The sequence below is a fragment of the Bolinopsis microptera genome, chromosome 9 (assembly GCF_026151205.1).
Source record: "Bolinopsis microptera isolate Bmic1 chromosome 9, MBARI_Bmic_1.0, whole genome shotgun sequence".
NCBI lineage: Eukaryota > Metazoa > Ctenophora > Tentaculata > Lobata > Bolinopsidae > Bolinopsis > Bolinopsis microptera.
In genome coordinates, this window is record NC_087080.1 from 3068096 (window position 1) to 3087078 (window position 18983).

The 18983-nt window shown below is 37.5% G+C and overlaps 2 protein-coding genes across 3 annotated transcripts in view; one reads left to right on the plus strand and one right to left on the minus strand.

The window, feature by feature from the left end:
- LOC134821243 (LLGL scribble cell polarity complex component 2-like) overlaps positions 1 to 18983 on the minus strand; it is a 69690-nt gene that overhangs the window by 16366 nt on the left and 34341 nt on the right. For both annotated transcript variants that reach the window (XM_063831946.1, XM_063831947.1), the window contains exons 2-13: positions 11936 to 12077; positions 11630 to 11809; positions 11378 to 11496; positions 10566 to 10691; positions 7210 to 7338; positions 6195 to 6261; positions 4936 to 5083; positions 3606 to 3784; positions 2267 to 2382; positions 1375 to 1522; positions 648 to 759; positions 82 to 265 (exon numbers count right to left, since the gene is read on the minus strand). In XM_063831946.1, the coding sequence (XP_063688016.1) occupies positions 82 to 265; positions 648 to 759; positions 1375 to 1522; positions 2267 to 2382; positions 3606 to 3784; positions 4936 to 5083; positions 6195 to 6261; positions 7210 to 7338; positions 10566 to 10691; positions 11378 to 11496; positions 11630 to 11809; positions 11936 to 12037 (1610 nt within the window). In that variant the 5' untranslated portion in view covers positions 12038 to 12077. The remainder of the gene's footprint in view (positions 1 to 81; positions 266 to 647; positions 760 to 1374; positions 1523 to 2266; positions 2383 to 3605; positions 3785 to 4935; positions 5084 to 6194; positions 6262 to 7209; positions 7339 to 10565; positions 10692 to 11377; positions 11497 to 11629; positions 11810 to 11935; positions 12078 to 18983) is intronic.
- Positions 15238 to 17536, plus strand: LOC134821259 (uncharacterized). The gene is made up of 4 exons (XM_063831972.1): positions 15238 to 15358; positions 16269 to 16442; positions 16807 to 17010; positions 17168 to 17536. The coding sequence occupies exons 1-4, from the start codon at positions 15274 to 15276 to the stop codon at positions 17533 to 17535; spliced, it is 831 nt and encodes a 276-aa protein (XP_063688042.1). The 5' UTR covers positions 15238 to 15273; the 3' UTR covers position 17536.

Here is an 18983-nt window from a genome sequence, read left to right on the forward strand (position 1 = left end):
TCAGCTAATCCACGGTTCCATAAGCACTAGAGGTATTCGTTTGGTTCCAAAATGAGTTTAAAATTATTTTTCTGAACGAACCTATCGAATGGACAAAGTTCCATCTGACAGATGCTCAGATTAGGGTCGTTCAGATAAGGGTTATATCTCCCTACAGGTTTCATCTCTATTTCGTCCTCATAACCACCCATCATATCCTCAAGATTACTGATTTTGGGCTCCAATATTCTTTCTGTTTCTTGGCTGTACACCAACTTCATCATCGCTGTAAGAAGTTTGGTGTCAATAATGGTCGATGCATGATGAAGATAAACAATAAGTGATCGACTCTACGTTATATCGATCGATCATATCGAAATTAATTGCGCGCGTAAAACGCGCCATGATACTGAGCAATTGACTAACTTAGTTTCATCACTAAAATGTCACCGCGCGTTGCGTAAAAGTTTCTGTCTGATCGTGTATTTTAAGTTGCTAAATTTATGCAGCGGAAATAGTCCAAGTTTTTATGCCTAAAAGCTTAAATCTTGCATAGTTGGTTAGCATAGATAATGGGAAATGTGGTTGTTGTCATTCGTCATTAAAATACCCATTAACCTGCACAATATTCAATCCTAAACAATATAAAGGTTGAATAAATAACTCACAGGTAGAAACCGTCCAAATATTGATTACTCCATCTTCGTGACCACTGATAACTAAATCCGTCATTCTGGGCTCTCCATCGATGTCTAGCTGTCCTCCTTGTATTGGCCACGGCTGCGGTTAATGTAACTCTTGATTTCATTAATCAAATTGAAAAGCATATGTACTACAAAATATTTTGTCTCAAAGTTGTCCCATTTTACATTGTAAGTAACAAGTTTGGGGAAATCTAATCAGGGAAATAAGCCTAATTAATCACTTAATTAATTAGTCGGCCCTGAACAGTGTGGGAGTCTGAAGACTATGTATGACTCACACACTGCTTATTACGGTTAAATATACTCATATCTTTACATATTATAGCATACAGTATGGTTTGAGGTATCAAGTTACCGTTCAAATACAATCTAATGTTTGCAGCTTGATTCAGACAATACATGTAACATTACCCTGTTGCAACATTTCTTACTTCTTTAAATGATGTAATTAGGGTGAGGAAACCTTGTTATCTTAACTAGGTTACTTTTCTTACATATACAATTATTCCTCTCGTCGTCTTGAGCTCTCTCTAGCTCAACAAGTAGAGATTCCATATAATATTATAATTTTTTACATTTCCATAACTAACCATTGATTAATTATCATTATAACAATGGCCTGCTACAAAGCTTGGGAATACTCAGGCTTCTTTTTGAAATTATAGCAAGGTTTTGTAAGATGGAAACTCACACTTTTAGAATATTTGTCGAGGACAACTTTATCGTTATGCTGGGTCAGCAATTCCAGGAATGTGTTAGGACAGTTTGGGAGGTATTTGATGAATTGAACCGGAGAACTGTGTATGGGAGAGAGGTACGGCAATCTGAACTCCGGCAAGCTGAAATGTTTTTAAATTAGACACTAGACACATTTGGGTGAGAATCATTTTTAAAAATGGATTCATCGGTATTTCAAGCGAAAATTTAGTTCGGTCGCGCAATAATTTTTGCATTGTCTATACTACTGTTCATCTACGTCTATGCAATTATTTCAAACAATCAAAATTTTTCAAGTTCCAATTGGTTCCCATACCAAATATTTTCCGTTTGATTGTTCCAATAATTGCACCACAATAACCTCAAATATTTGTGTCATCTGTACAAGTGGCCAGATTTCTCTTTGAAAAGAGAAGACGCAACAATAATACTGTGCAACCGTACGATCATACAGTAGAGAATTATCAACAAGCACAGAAAATGTGGCAGTTTACACACGGATATTCATTTAGAAGAAATATTGTACGTTGTATTATGAGACGAATAGTTTGTATTGCAGAAAGCAGATCAATATAAGTGGTTACTGATTTAGTATTAGTGTGCGCTATTTTCATGTAGGCTCGTGTATCGTATGTAAGATGCATCGATAATCGGTTAGAGCAATCTTTAGAGTTATAGCTTACTCGGTAAGCTACAACTCTAAGCTGCCTTCTGCTTTACTGCAAATCAAAATAGTTTGTCAGTGGCAACACTAAAACTCAAGAATTTTAAACAGAGACAACAATTTCTGTTTTATTTTAAAACATATATCAACGACCACAGTTACACAATTAATTAATTAATTAACTGAATGTAAGTTGACTGACCTGGGATCCAGAAGGTCAATAGCGATGAGCTCCTCCTCTGTAAGTATTAACAAGGAAGTGGCGTGAGTTTCGTTCTTCTTCGAAGGCGGAGTCTCTATAACTTGGAAATCAATCACCTGACACAAGAGATGGTTATGCAAGAGAAACTTTAGTTGGGACAAATACATTTTAGGATCCGTGTATATGATTTGATGCCCATTGCCCACATACATGTATATGTAAAGAATGTTATTTTCTTATGAGTTTAGCGCGTGATGCTATTACAGTATGAAAATTAGCCTACAATGTGGGTGCTTCAAGCCTCAAGGAAGTTGCGATTGAACCAGAAACTTTGAAATACGCCCCTTATCACCAAGAAGTTTTAACCGTTAGTTTAAGTAATGACTGTTTGATACCTAAAATATGGAGTATTCCTTACAGAATTACATACAGGAAGTAGCAGTGTGTTGCAAAGAAGGTTTATAAGCAAGTATACTGCTTACTCTTACTCTTACTATTGTACCATTGGTAGACTCCTACCACAATAGACAGCCGTTTTACCAACGCCTAGTAACGTAACCTACATTGTAACAGCTACATTATAAAGGTAGTACAATGACTTACTACACCCTACATAGAAGTGGTGCACTAAGAACATTTCTTGTTGAGCATATAAGACAATGTAATGTGTGTTGTGTAAGGATGTAGCATGATGTTTTGGAATGTGTAAAATTTAAATTTTGAATTTCTAGCTAATAGTTTGTAATGTGGCTCATATGAAATGTAAGATAGCAAAATTTTAAATGTTCATAATTAAAGGTTTAACCAGTTAAATTTAGGTATGCTACTGATGATAACTTGTTTGAAGTAAACCACAACTCCGTGTTTACAAGCTCCAACCTATTCGGTCTGTTCTTGGGCCAAGAAAACTCAATTGTACAGAGAGATTAAATGAATTGTGAGGGTCAGGGGGCTCCAGAAGAGCACCACGTGATGCCCATATAAGGGAAGAGAAGAGCACATCTGGTGCACTATATATCGTGAAGGTGGCTAGCTCTGAGGGAACACGGCCAGTATTGTACAGACAATTAACATGGTACACTCGCGTGTCTTGGTTCACTGATCGTTAAATGAAATGATAGAGGATAATGGATATCTTATAACTTTATAACGACAGAAATATAGACCAGCCTAAAGTATATTTCCCCATATTTCTAACTGTCAAACCAACACAACATCCAAAATATAAGAAAACCCTTTCGCACACTATTCATTATATAATCTACATAATTAATTACCTTGTATATAATAATCTACATAATTAATTACCTTGGAATATATAATCTACATAATTAATTACCTTGGAAGGACACTCGAGAGTAGTAAGATCGTTCTCCCAGCGGTGTTGAGAAATAGTAACTGTGTTTTTGTCCAGGTAGTCTGTGGCAGGTAATCCACCACTGAATATAATTATAGGATGTGTCTCATTCACTCTCTTTACTTTCAAAACTTTACCAATGAAGTCACACCTGCCCAGATCTGAAATGGGGAGGATGTTTGTTTTATTTTGTACACTTGTTTGCTTTGATCTCTCGTAGATCTCTGATGTGTTTGTCAGTCAAGCTGATCGTAAATATTATCATTATTTTATTATCACAGCGTCCCTTCAAGGTGCATGTAACACAGTATACAGTACAATAGCTACACACATTAAACACTATCTACGCTAGATCCCTAGCACTAACACTTAACAGTTACATTCTGTGTATAAAACAATACAGCCTTCACACAAACCCTATGTAATGAAGGTGCGCAGCTTTCTAAAACATTATTCTGTAATATCATAAAGGTTTCAGTGAATGTTTATACTGAAGATTAGGTCCCAAGCAAGCCTAAACGCTCATTAGCGAGAGGACGCTGATGACATGGTCTAATAGCAGCATGTCATTAACTGCCGTTTACATCATGACTCATTAAAAACAATAACGCTATGTGATATAATGTCACGATACACAACACCATATACGGTATGATTGGACGAAGTAAGCTTCAATTTTCTTTGTATAATCGGAATGTGGGCGAAAGTGACTAGTGTCTGGGAGGGAGTTAACATGGTACACAGGACGAGTGTGTACAGGACGAGTGTGCTACAGGACGAGTGTGTACACTGTACACTCTGCAGATGGTATTACAAGAGCTGTGTGTTTGGATACATTGCATGGGGCAATACATTGAGCAATATCACGTGTATACCACGTGTATACCACGTGTATACCACGTGTACATGATATCGGCGTGGATAGGTAGAAGTTAAGTAGATTCGTCCGTCATTTGACCTTTTTGAGGCATGATCTGAAAAATGTAGCCAATTTCTTTGTCAGGGAAAAGTTCTCGGCTTTCGATGAATCTAGAAGTCTCTATGGTCAGCTTCAAAATTATGCGAATGTTTGAATTTCTGACTGAAGGATCAGCGAGATGTGACAAGTAAATCCAAAACACAAACAGTGGCAGGAACTAGAATACAGAACTAGAATACATGTGGTACTGTAAACGTCTAAGAAACAGGCGAAACTTCCTGTTTCGAGATTTTGATTTAGAATGGAAATACGGTACAGACCCGGTCTGCAAGCACATGTATACAAGATAAAAACAAACTACACAATATTATGTTGAAATCTGAAGGTAAATACCTTCGAAAGGAGTGCAGGACTTGAGGGGAGCATTTCCCTTTTTCTTCTTCTCGTGTTCCCATTCCGTCAAGCTGCCGTCAATGTGGGAAACTATGAACCTCTTAGTCGTCTCCTTGGTCTCTGTGTGCCAGTATACTGACTTTATAGCCTGTCGGACATTTCATTCAGAGGTACAAATTTAGAAAGTTTCTGAGTTGAGCAATATGTTTTCTTAATTTATCCTCAATATAACTTTGATGTTATTCTTTTAAAACAACTCATACATTTGGGTATCTATAATCTAACTAATACATTTGGGCATATAGAACAACTAATGCTTTTAAAATGTCACAGGGTACATTTTCTAACAACAACATCAACAAAAATGGACATACCAAATATTATCATCATAACCATGCAGTTATAAGTGCTGTGTAATTCTATATAATACAGGTGCAGTGTGCATTTGTAATATTAGTGTGTGTAGCTGACTTTGTCACACGTTCAAACTCAGCGGGTAACATGATCCACGAGAAACAGAGAGACACATTTCCAATCGTGCAGTATTTAAATCAGCACACTTAAACTGCACATCAGTGCAGTGTAGATATGTGTGTGGTTAACATGATGGATATCTGGCACACCGCCAAGTTTAAGTGTACTTGATCAGTGCAGGGACCGGGGGAGCCCAGGGGGGCTTGTACGATGACTTGACAACATTCAAACAGTCACTTTCAGTTTCAATCCCCCTCGCCCCCAACCCTTCACCTCCCTCAATTCCCTGGGACAAATTCCCAGAATCACAGGCGGGCGGCACTACAGTGGGTTACATTGAAGATAAGGTGACTGGCGAGGAACAGCTGGGCACTGCACACCAGAGCAAACACTTGTGAGGTATTTGTGAGATACCACCAAGGTCCCACCAGCATACCACCAGGGTTCATGTGGTGTTGAGATAAAGAACCGGCTGGTGGTAGTGCAACTAGGTTGATAATGTGGAAATACCACACTTACATTTAACACGTATTATTATCATGGGGTGTGTTATAGTTGGAGGATTAGCGTGGGTAAGCTAGGTTGGAGTGCCGTTACATTTCTACACATTATTCAGAATACAAATTAACTTTATCCCAGGGGATACTAAGGGGACTCTTGGGCTAGGGATTTGGTTTTTAAACCTTTCATATTGTCAAATGAAAAGGTTGTACAGATAAGTCTAAAAAATAACAAAATAATATAATATTACTAAATTACAACTAACAAGTGCAGGAATTACTTACAGTTCGGCTCTGGAACACTTTCTCTGTCTCTTTTTTATTCAGATTCCATATTATCATTAACCCTTTACTGAAAAATGACAATTACAGTCACACTGAAAATTTGTAACTTGAGACCTAGTCGAGATTTAATCATAATGTGAACTTTAATCTTCACCAGAACTGAAACTTCTGCAGATAGTAATCACATTATTTCCATCATTTTCCTAAGAATTCGATCAAAGCACAGCGCGCCAGTAAATCTTGGAGAGCTTCCAAAAATGTAAAATGTCTCCTCACAGACTACAACGTCTACCTCGAGGACGGAGGACCTGACCCACTACCAGGCAAATACCAGGCAAATACCAGGCAAATACCAGGCAAATACCAGGCAAATACCAGGCAAATACCAGGCAACTGGAATGTAGACCTGCTAAGTGTTGACACATCTCCACCGAGAAGATTTGAGGAGAAGGAGGAATGAGTCTAATGTAACGCCATTAAATAGGAGAGATACGTACTCACTATTCCCTAGAGACTCTAGCTACTCAACACCAACAATCAGTATATATATAGAGCTGGATACTGGTGGAGAGGTGAAGCTCATTTTGATGACACGTGATTGTGATATTAACCAGTCAGCATCCAGTGTTCACCGATAAAAACACAAGATCGCTGTCACGTGACAAAACAAATGTGGATCACCTCCTCACCACCATAGGAATTATTGTCATTAAAATCAGATAAATTGTGAGATATATCGTTCACGTAGTTAACACCTGTAGTAAACTAGCTTGTTTGACGTATAATGATCTACTAAATTCCTGTCCAATACTTGTTTCAAACTAATGGACGATTTGAAGCTATTGAATAGAGTATACTCGAATAGAATAGCTTAGAATTAATAGAATAAAGAATTAACACTGAATAAATAGTTGAACTATATAATTTAGTTAAACTATTTATTCAGTGTTAATTCTATATATAGTCAAAAGTAACGTTTTTTACAAATTAATTTTAATTTTGAATTATAATAAACCTGTAAGCGATGAGAAGTCTTGATGGTTCAGCAGGAGGTTCCACAATTCCTACAACCTCGCCAGGATGCGCTGTGTTGTTATCATTGTGAGCAGATTTCTTAGTGTTGAGCGGTTTAGCTGCGTTGGACCTGGGCAGGGTAAAGGTTGTTAATGTTTAGCTGCGTTGGACCTGGGTGGGGTAAAGGTTGTTAATGTTTAGCTGCGTTGGACCTGGGCGGGGTAAAGGTTGTTAATTTTTAGCTGCGTTGGACCTGGGCGGGGTAAAGGTTGTTAATGTTTAGTAGCGTTGGACCTGGGTGGGGTAAAGGTTGTTAATGGTTAGCTGCGTTGGACCTGGGCGGGGTAAAGGTTGTTAATGGTTAGCTGCGTTGGACCTGGGCGGGGTAAAGGTTGTTAATGTTTAGCTGCGTTGGACCTGGACGGGGTAAAGGTTGTTAATGTTCAGCTGCGTTGGACCTGGGCGGGGTAAAGGTTGTTAATGTTTAGCTGCGTTGGACCTGGGCGGGGTAAAGGTTGTTAATGTTTAGCTGCGTTGGACCTGGGCGGGGTAAAGGTTGTTAATGTTTAGCTGCGTTAGACCTGGACGGGGAAAAGGTTGTTAATGTTTAGCTGCGTTGGACCTGGGCGGGGTAAAGGTTGTTAATGTTTAGCTGCGTTGGACCTGGGCGGGGTAAAGGTTGTTAATGTTTAGCTGCGTTGGACCTGGACGGGGAAAAGGTTGTTAATGTTTAGCTGCGTTGGACCTGGGAGGGGTAATGGTTGTTAATGTTTAGCTGCGTTGGACCTGGGCGGGGTATAGGTTGTTAATGTTTAGCTGCGTTGGACCTGGGCGGGGTAAAGGTTGTTAATGGTTAGCTGCGTTGGACCTGGGCGGGGTAAAGGTTGTTAATGTTTAGCTGCGTTGGACCTAGGCGGAGTTAAGTTTGTTAATGTTTAGCTGCGTTGGACCTGGGAGGGGTAAAGGTTGTTCACTGTTAAGGTTGCGTAATCCAGTAATATATGATCAAAGTGAATAATTACTTAACATTTCTAGCGCGTAATCTTATTAAGTATTACGTCCCTCAGCATACTTTCAAATTGCACACCTTACACGATCTAATAACTAAATTTACAATACAGATCGAAATAGCGAATGCCAGCAAACTTTAAGGATCTGTTGTAAAACGTTAATGACTAATGTATAAACTGTGTGTAATGTTTGTGTGTAATGTTTGTGTGTAATGTTTGTGTGTAATGTTTGTGTGTAATGTTTGTGTGTAATGTTTGTGCGTAATGTTTGTGTGTAATGTTTGTGTGTAATGTTTGTGTGTAATGTTTGTGTGTAATGTTTGTGTGTAATGTTTGTGTGTAATGTTTGTGTGTAATGTTTGTGTGTAATGTTTGTGTGTAATGTTTGTGTGTAATGTTTATGTGTAATGTTTATGTGTAATGTTTATGTGTAATGTTTGTGTGTAATGTTTGTGTGTAATGTGTATGTGTAATGTTTATGTGTAATGTTTGTGTGTAATGTTTGTGTGTAATGTGTATGTGTAATGTTTATGTGTAATGTTTGTGTGTAATGTTTGTGTGTAATGTTTGTGTGTAATGTTTGTTTGTAACGTTTGTGTGTAATGTTTGTGTGTAATGTTTTTGTGTAATGTGTATGTTTGTTTTATCACGATTCAGAAGATTTTAGATGCGGGTAACATTCCATTGTGCTCAGTGTGCATTACATCACATCATGACATATCAATTCAAACTGTACACCCTCTCAAGATCTGAAGATCTAACTTGACAAAGAATGTCAAACTTGTGTAAAGAATGTCAAACTTGTGTAACAACATCACACTTTCCACTGCCTACACTCACAACGCCCCCACTTAACAGGGAGAATGATCTAGAATAATTAGATTTAGTGCAAGAAGGAAGCTGCCCCGCGTAGCTAGGTAGTAAAAACAGTGTTGGGGTGTGGAATGTGTGTTATGTAAACTGTGTGTACTATGTAACGGGTGCTTCTCGGCTATAGTGGTATTGAGTGTTTTTCATGCTTTTGTCTCTGTATGATAAAAACCGGATTATTTATTTAAAATTGGAGTCTAAATGATTCACATTCCATCTAATTATAAAGTTCTTAGTCTAACATTCCAGACACGATATTCTAGCAATGCACCTTTGACTGTGCACACATCAACGTTTAGTTAGCTGATTAGCTTTCTATTAAAATGTGATATGAAAACTCTTTTGAAAGAAAACTGTGTTTAGTATTAGAAAACAATTTAGCATCGTCTTCCTAGTGGCAAAACAGAAACCCGGTAATATACATACTTATTTAGCTCCTACTGTAATCAAATCAAGGACTTCTGAGCTTTTGGCTCCACTGTTGCTTACAATGTTCAATTGGAAGGCCGATTACTGTGAGACCTTTGAAGTCTATTATAAATTATTGAAAGACCCTTCCTTAAAACATAGTGATGATTTTTTATCTGATGATAGTGACACTTACAGTTTAGCAGCTCACCTAATAGACTCACATAACCTTTCCAATAGACCTGATTTTGATGCTTCTTATAATGTTTTTATCCTAAAGAATTCTAGTCCTAGTAATTTAGAAGTTAACGAACATCTACTTATACAAAAACTCAGAACTTTGAAACCATATGGTATTAATTCATGTGATCCTTTTGGTATGCCACTTTTATTTGAAAATAAAACTTTTGATAATGGTCCTTAAATTATTTCACCCTTAATGCAGGGACTAGTATATTTTTTCCGACTAGTTGGGGCCTCACAACCCCCCATACCCGAGTGCTTCCCATTCCATTTTTGAGAGTTTGGCTTAGTTCAAATTAAAATTTTCTGATATAATTGGAGTATTAACCCTTATCTTTATTAGGTACTGAAGATGTCCGAAAATGTTTTACCAATGATGTTATAAAGATTTTGTTGGAATTTTTAAACTCATTCGTTGTCTGACTGTGGGAACTATTGATTCTTGACCTTTGAAGTGTTCTCAAACCATAATTTAAAGAAGTATGAATATTAATAATGTGGACGATAGTGATACCCTTGATCCACAGTAAAGCATGTTGTATCTGTTACCAACATGAAAATTGAGAATTGGAAGCAGGTCACGAAACGTACTTCCTTAAATCGTCAGTGTAGGGTCATACATCCGGATCCCGACGGCACTGTCGCGGCACTATGGCGGCACTATGGCGGCATAGTGCCAACTTTCGATCATGTTCTTTCATGATTCAAGCTCGCAACCCCATCAAAAGCTCAACTAACAAACTAACAATTACATCTAGGAACTAAGCCTCAAATAAGTATGGTATGAAATTCTACAACACTATCAGACTACTCTATAGGCTCTTACCAATAGATGGTGTAGTTTGAAGATTTGCAGGTCTTAACGTTGACTGTGTAAATGTTTCCAAACGTAGTTCCCAAATAGATCCAGTCGGAATGTATTGGCATATGTCCAAAACAGATCTTCTCTTTTCTGGAATTTTATTGTTGTTAGGTCATACAATTATTTAGTTATATTATAAAATTATTTAGTTATATTATATAACATCACGCGATATTATAATTATTATAATATCGCGTGATGTTATGAAGTGTAAGGATATAATGCAATGTTTCATGCTGTGAACCTTACGTTACCTTTTGTGCTAATCTAATGCATGTGGAGAATGTGCTATCATTATGTTATTAATATTTAAATATTATGTAACCCATCACACGGTGAATAATGTATATTTTGAAAATGGGGATGAGTTTTTATCGTTTGGTATAATCATAAATCCCCCTGCCTGGGAAAGTAAACTCGCTGTAAGATCGAGTGTGTGTTCGCTAATTTACAGGATCAATTACCATAGCTCAGACATAGTTAGGACAATACATTATATAGATGTATATTTTACAAAGATGTGAACACGGAGCGAGGTTTTTATTGTAAAATATTTGCAGGTAAGTGATGTGAGGGTATCATCATATCATGTCGAGCAGTGCAGTGTGTAACAACCCTTAATTCAATAACACAGAACAAACTAGAATAAAGGCATTTTCAGTATCATGTTTCCAAAGTAATATATCGTTAGCCTGAGAGATTTAGCGCATTTCACTGAATTTACACAGAGTGGCATGCTAGGTCACTTATCTGGCAGGGTATTACACAGGACTTACCCGGCGTGGCAGGGTATTTTACAAGACTTCAACAAGAAGGGAAACACGTGACCGGTCTCGTCTACAAGGTTCCATAAGAATACCGTACTTATTGTTCCACAGACGGTCAACAACTGCTTCTAAAAGATGGAACATGAGTTAGTGTCAGCTGTGTTGTTCAGATAAATGCAGAACACTTGAGGAAGATTGATTAAAAACATTCCACAACATCAGTAACAGTGAAAGAATTTCTTCAGAATTTTCTTCACAAACCGTGTTGGGAAGGAATATAATCTGGGTGACAGCAACTTGTTGTTCGTGTGCGAACCTCTGCTCCACCCCAGGTCGCCCGTATAGTGTGATGAAACCATCTTTGGTTCCGATAGCAAGAAGTCTGGAAACTGGATCGAATGCAAAACAACTTGGCTGATTGGGGTATCCGTGTCGATACGCCTGAGGGGAGAGATTTGTTAGATAATTTACAATTTCTTGTGGAGTTTGAAAGATTTTCAATCACACAGTTATTATTTCTGTAACAAAAATCTGTCATTCTGATTTAGTTTATACTATAGTACTTACAGATGTTACTCCAAAATCATCTTCCACAAAACGCTCAACAACATCCGGCAAATTCCTTTTTCTGATAAACTTTGATGACAACCGCCGAATAAGTTGCGCCATTGTTCATATTCACATAAGTTCTCGACTATATCATCATGCTACAATAGATAGAATTGTAGATATTTAAAATTTGCGATATAGGAAACTTTGAATTAATACTTTAAAATCATTTGGTGTTCTTTTGGCTGTTCGGTCTGATCTCGATGCCACTACAACCCGACTACCAGTTAGCCTAGGTGCAGAAATGCTTGCCGTTAAAATTGCTTTTCCTAACAAAGAGAGTATTGTAATCTGTACTTGTTATAGAGTAGGAACTCTTGGGTTACCTAATCATGATGTCATAGTTAGCTATATTCGCAAGCTAGTTTCCAAAAAGAATCCCCCTAAAATCTATGTTATTGGTGATTTTAATCTCCCCCATACAGACTGGCTATCTTCATCCAGTACCGTACATATTGAGCAATCCTTCATAGATTCTTTCAGTGATCTTTCTCTCTCCCAGTTGATCACATCACCCACCCATAAAAGTGGTAATACATTAGACATTCTTCTCAGTAATTATGATAACACAATCGATAACTTGAATGTCTGTGATCCTCATTCCGTGTGCAAATCTGATCATTTTCCTGTCACTTTTTCAATTAAAAGCTCCTTTTCCCGCAAGAAAACTCCTAAACGTAAAATCTATAATTATAAGAAAGCAAACTGGGACATGATTAATCGTGAATTATGCTCAATTAATTGGCAAGTCCTAGAATGCCTAGATCCTGATTCGTCTTGGAAGTTAGTTAAAGACTGCATTATGAATTTAGTTGATATACATATTCCTAAAGTAACTATTAAATCAGAGTTTCAACCCCCGTGGTTCGATAGTGAACTTTTTTCTTCATGCCGTAAAAAAGATAGACTCAGAGCTAAATTTAAAATTTCTGGTTCTATTTCTGATGAGTTAAAGTTTGTTACTAGCCGTAAAGATTTTAAGAGGCTTTCATCAGCCAAAATAAGAGACAATCTTTTCAATAGTGATGATCCAGCGCTTATAACTAAGAAGTTTTGGTCACATGTTAAGTATAAATCTAACTCCTGCCGTATTCCTAATTGTGTTAGTTATTCTGGACAGCTTCGGTTCAAACCCAAAGCTCAAGCTGAACTTTTTAATTCTTTCTTTTATAACCAGTTTTCGGATCCTTCACTTTATGACACTGATATCTCCTATGTCAATAATGTTGATTTTGATATTGACTTCGATCATCGGGATGTTCGTAAGCTTCTTTCAAATATCCCTTACTTGGTCCCTTACTTTTTGTATTGTTTATCAATGACATTCCTCTTGGCCTTTCGGATAATACTGATATTGTTTTGTATGCCGATGCAATGATACAAAAATCTGGCGTAAAATACATTCATCTTCTGATAATACTAATTTACAAATGGATATAGACTATCTCTCTGACTGGGCACTAAGAAACAAAATGCGATTCCATCCAGCAAAATGTAAAGTGCTTATTGTTTCAGGAAAACCATCTTTATCTCCTCCATTCGCATATAATCTTGATGGCTCTCCTCTTGTGTATGTAGAGTTAGAAAAAGATCTTGGAGTTGATGTTACTCCTAAGCTAAGTTGGAATAGTCAGTGCGACAGAATTTATACTAAGGCCTGCCAACAACTTGGTATGGTCAGAAGAGATGGCCATATTGTCATTGATCAGAAACGTCGCCGGGCGCTTTACCTCTCCCTGGTTCGTAGCCAATTCGAAAATTGTTCCATAATCTGGCGCCCTTGTAATAAATCACTTAGTGATAAATTAGAAAGTCTCCAAAAGAGAGCTATTAAATGGATTCTGTCTGAAGAGGGCCGCAGTTATCCACCTGAGCAATATGTCAAAAAGTGCAAGCTTGTCGACATTCTCCCTTTGTCTCAAAAGTTTGACTTGAATGATCTTATTTTTTTCCACAAAGTTCTTAACAATTTAATTCCTGTATCGCTGCCTCACTATCTCTCTTTATATCAGGGCACTTCTCGACTAAGACGTTGCCACCTCGACAGTCTGTCTATTGTGTCATCAATTTTACCTAAGTTAAGTCAGAATTCACACACCACATGTACCTCAAATAGCCCACTGGCAAAATCATTTTTCTACAGAACCCATATACTGTGGAATGGATTCCCTTTACAGGTAAGACAGATTGTGTCTACTAGTCTTTTCAAAGCTGAGGTCACTAAGCATCTATGGAAATGTTTATCGGATAGTGAAACAACAGTCTAGCCTAGTCTCTTTGCTCCCCATATTATTATTATTTTTGTTTTATTAATTTTTGTATCTACCTTCCTATACTTTCAACATCATATCACACTTCACCCGCACACCTTCTCACACATTAATGACCATTTCAGACCTGTATCTAATGTATCTGGAATTTGACGTATTGAATCCAATTTTGACTCTATATCCACAGTTATTCACCATGGATTTGTTTGTTATTAAATAGTTTTTCATAAATTTTTGGATTTAGATTAATTCGATGTAATGGGTCCAAGTTACTGCGGACATAGTTCACTGTGTGTTTACCGTGTTTGGGTGCCCATCATATTTTACAGATGGGGGCGATATTTTGAACGATTCTATTTTATATTCATCTATTGCTGTACTCTGTAAAATTTGAAAAGTATTTAATAAAAAAATTTATTGTTTTTCTATAATAAGAGAATAAAAAGTTTGTAAATTAAAGAAGGAGTAAACCTAGTTGAAGCTGTTTGACTACACTCACCAGCCGCCACGTGATTTGGATAGTCACATCTAGCAATCGTTTAGACCACACACAACGCTAAAGAGTAAAGACGTATTGTCACCTATACTCTTCAAAAGAAGTCTAAACATGGCAATTAGTTTATCAAGATAATGGAGTCGACTAGACTAAGGAAATCTCGTTTTGTTAGTTAAGGAGTTAAGGGATTAAGGCAGCATAGTAATGACGTGCTTCACTAATAAATTTGTAGCGGTATTTTCTGTGATCTTAATCCTTCAAGGATTGGATGGAGCACCTCAGACAGGGCGTGTGAAATAGCAGGAAAACTTCTTTCTGGGGCTTTTGAACCGGTGAGTTACACCTGGTAAATTTTCACACAGAGCTAAAGGGGCATTGTGTTCCACAAAAGGTTGAAAAGATGCCGAAAGTTGACAATTAGTTTACCAAGATAATGGACAGGATTAGACAAAGCAACAAAAACGTATTTATTTGTTTGCTGAAGGATTGAAGTGAAATTTTACTGAAGAGCTGAACCGACTTGCACAAACATGTTTCTTGCAATTTGTTGTTTGATCTTATTCTGTCCAGGAGTGCTTCAAGCATCTCTCGAGAAAAGAAGTATCCACAAACGTGGTAGGTGAATTTCACTTCATTTTCTTAATCTAAACCAACAATTTAAGGGGGCAGGGGGGGTCTTTATGAAATTTCTCTCGAAATTGATTTTATAGTTGTTTCTGATAGAGGAGAGTGATATCTATCTGCTGCTTTTGGTCCCATGGAAAAATATTGTTCCTAGCCGAATTTATTGCCGGTCAAAGGTCAGCGTTCATGTGTAATTGTATTGCGCGAGCGATTTTCAATCGCGCGCCCTGAAAATTGAGTCTAAAATTCTATCTTCTCCTACATTTTTTGAGCAATCACCTTGAAACTTTCAGGATATGTTCTAAGGACCGTTTAGAAGATTCCATTCGATTAGAATTTTAAGATAGGCCTTAGAAAATTTTTTATTCGATTTTGAAAATCTTGGACCTGGAAAAATTGTCCAAAAACGAGGTCCAAGATTTTCAAAATCGAATAAAAATTTTTCTAAGGCCTATCTTAAAATTCTGATCGAATGGAATCTTCTAAATGGTCCTTAGAACATATCCTGAAAGTTTCAAGGTGATTGCTCAATAAATGTAGGAGAAGATAGAATTTTAGACTCAATTTTCAGGGCGCGCGATTGAAAATCGCTCGCGCAATACAATTACACATGAACGCTGACCTTTGACCGGCAATAAATTCGGCTAGGAACAATATTTTTCCATGGGACCAAAAGCAGCAGATAGGTATCACTCCCCTCTATCAGAAACAACTATAAAATCAATTTCGAGAGAAATTTCATAAAGACCCCCCCCCCCCCCCCTGCCCCCTTAAAGGAATACAGATCAAGTATGTGATATTTTAGAGATCAATTTAAAAATCTTATAAATTGCCAAGTAAACCAACAAGTGCAAGTGCCAATCAAAGCTATGGTCAAATTCATCTCACATTCACTCTTCAGATGCTGGATATTGCTCCGGCAATTTGTGCTACAAGATGGACACCGGCACTGTTCTTCCAATAGGAAGCTCCTTGTGGTCTGCTAATGGGAAATATGAACTGCAAATGCAACCTGATAAGAATTTGGTCCTGTACTGCTACGCTGGTAATGCTATTTGGCATGCCGATACATATGGTAAGTTGACAAGATAACTATCACGTTATCCTACTGTAATAGGGAAACCACTGATCCACAATTTTTTGGTCAAACTGGAAATACAGATCTTTACATTAACAACTCATAAATCATGCATTATTTGACCTGTACATACTAAGCATGATCTCCTTGAGAGCAATTTCAATTCCATGCCATTTGTTACTGTCAAAGCTAGAGTAAAAACAATTCATTAGGATTTTATTGTAAGGAAGCGTACTAAACACAAAAAATTTTGTTTTCCTAAGTAGAAAATTCAGGGCCTGTAGCTCAGAAATACAGTTATTCTAGGCTGGTAAATCAACATTTAATCAAGGTCTATGATTTAAATGAGTTATCATCACAGGAAATGATGTTGATGGAGGATTAAAATTTACCGAAGATGGCAGTTTGGAGATAACTGAAGTAGGCACTGGCAATTCACTCTGGAAAAATGGTGTCAGTGGGGGAGAGATGCTATTTTTGCAAAATGATGGGAATCTAGTAATGTACGACATTCAAGAGAGAAACATCTGGGAAACAGGAACAGGTCTTGCCTATTGTGAGAAAGGTAACTGCATACAATATTGGTTTCAGAATTCTAAGAGACATAGATTATTTGCAATGTCTTTATACGGTTTTACCAAGAGCTCAGGTTACTTATATTAGCTTTGTTAATAAAAATTCATTAAAATCGGGTGAAACACAAACGCAAAATGATATTTCAGGTTACTGCATTGGTGACAGGTGTGTTAAGCCAAGTTTACGTGATGGCTATGCACTTCTGAAATTGGGCGAAGAATTGATATCTAAGAATGGAAAGTATGATCTGCGGATGCAGACTGATGGAAACTTAGTAGTATACTGTAATGGAAATGCTCTTTGGCATTCAGAGACCTATGGAAGATCAGTGACAGGAGGTCTTAGATTTCAGGGAGACTCTAACCTTGTTATTTATGACCCAAATCCAATTTGGCACTCAAGTACGTACGACAATGGAGCAACGACACTTATCATGCAAGATGATGGCAACGTAGTTTTGTACACTAGAGATGGCAGATCAGTTTGGCACACCGGAACATTCGGCATGTGTTGATCCATACAAAATTTATTAAAAACATGGTTTAGTGAGTTTGGCCATCAGAGTCTATCAACTTGAAAGAGTGTTTCATTTGTAATGTTTTGATTCAAATTCGGCGACAACATGCTCAAATAATTGTCCAGAAAATGACATGTTCAGAAAATGACATATTGTAGTATAGAGTGAAATTTCAAAATATGAGCGACATATTCATAGTAAAGAGTGGCAGTATTGTAAATTACATATAGTCAGTGTGTAAAACGTATAAGAAGAAGTGCTTTCTCAGGGTCCTGACACATAAAAAAAAAGGAAAAGCACACTAAACCAATATCCAAGCATAACGGTATCCTAGCTACCCAAAATATCTATACATGTGCTCCAGTATCCCTACACAACGGCTACACATGTTCAACAAGGAAGCCCTTCATACTTATCGTTCAGCCTGACCCACCTGACAAGTCAATACAAGACCAACCAAAAATTTCAAAATGATAACACCAATCAAAGTTCACGAAGTTTAGAATGGGTGACTTTACCATGAGTGCGATGTGTTTGCTAGCCATTCCCTCCTAAAAAGGGGGGGGGGACGCTCAACCCATTGTTGTGACAGCAAGTAGACCAAAGTCGCTCTTGCTTGTAGAAGGTGCATAAACTAACCGCCAAAGTGGTGGGTGGGGGGTCCCCCGGGATCATTTCGTCCATGCCCTGCTTGATGCCCTGCTTAATTGGACCACAGAAGATTTTGACAGCAAAAATATTATCTTTCAAAGTCGTAACCTGCTGGTCCAACACATTTCAACTAAATTCCCCTCTTTGCTCTTATCTTTCAGTGTTTTCCAAACATTTTGCGGTGCAGTGAAAAAGTAAAACAAAATTTAAGTAAAACATTTTAATTTAATGTATGAAAGTAAAGCATACGTATGTGTATGCCCAATGTATAAATCACTCTACACTTGATCTTCGAGATTGTTTTAAAAGGGCCCCAACAGTTCACAGTTGAAATCAATTTAAATCGATTTAGTTTTGGTACCTCTGTAACCCCTGATAGAGATTATACAGGTTCTGAGTAAATTAAAACGCAGTCTGCGTCTGACAAATTGCAAATGATATCACATCACAATACCGTTGGCCTTTTTTAAGGCTGATCTTTTCAGCGAGATGTTTTAGGAACTGTAAAGCCTCAGTTGCCATTCCTCCTGTGATACTGAACACCAGTGGCGTGAAGGTAGGTCATTGTACTCACGTTAAAATATTAAAGTTAAAATATTCCCCCGGCGAGATATTGGCGAAAAAACTGTTTCGATCATATAATATTACCATATTTTGAGAGGTTGATTAAATCTTTCGTTAGGCCTAGGGTTAGGGCTAATTCACGGTGCCGATCATTCGCAGCTCGGCAAAGTGCATTTAGCCAAACTACCGAAAAGAATCTGCGAAATGAATTATTTGATGCGCGGCGCAGC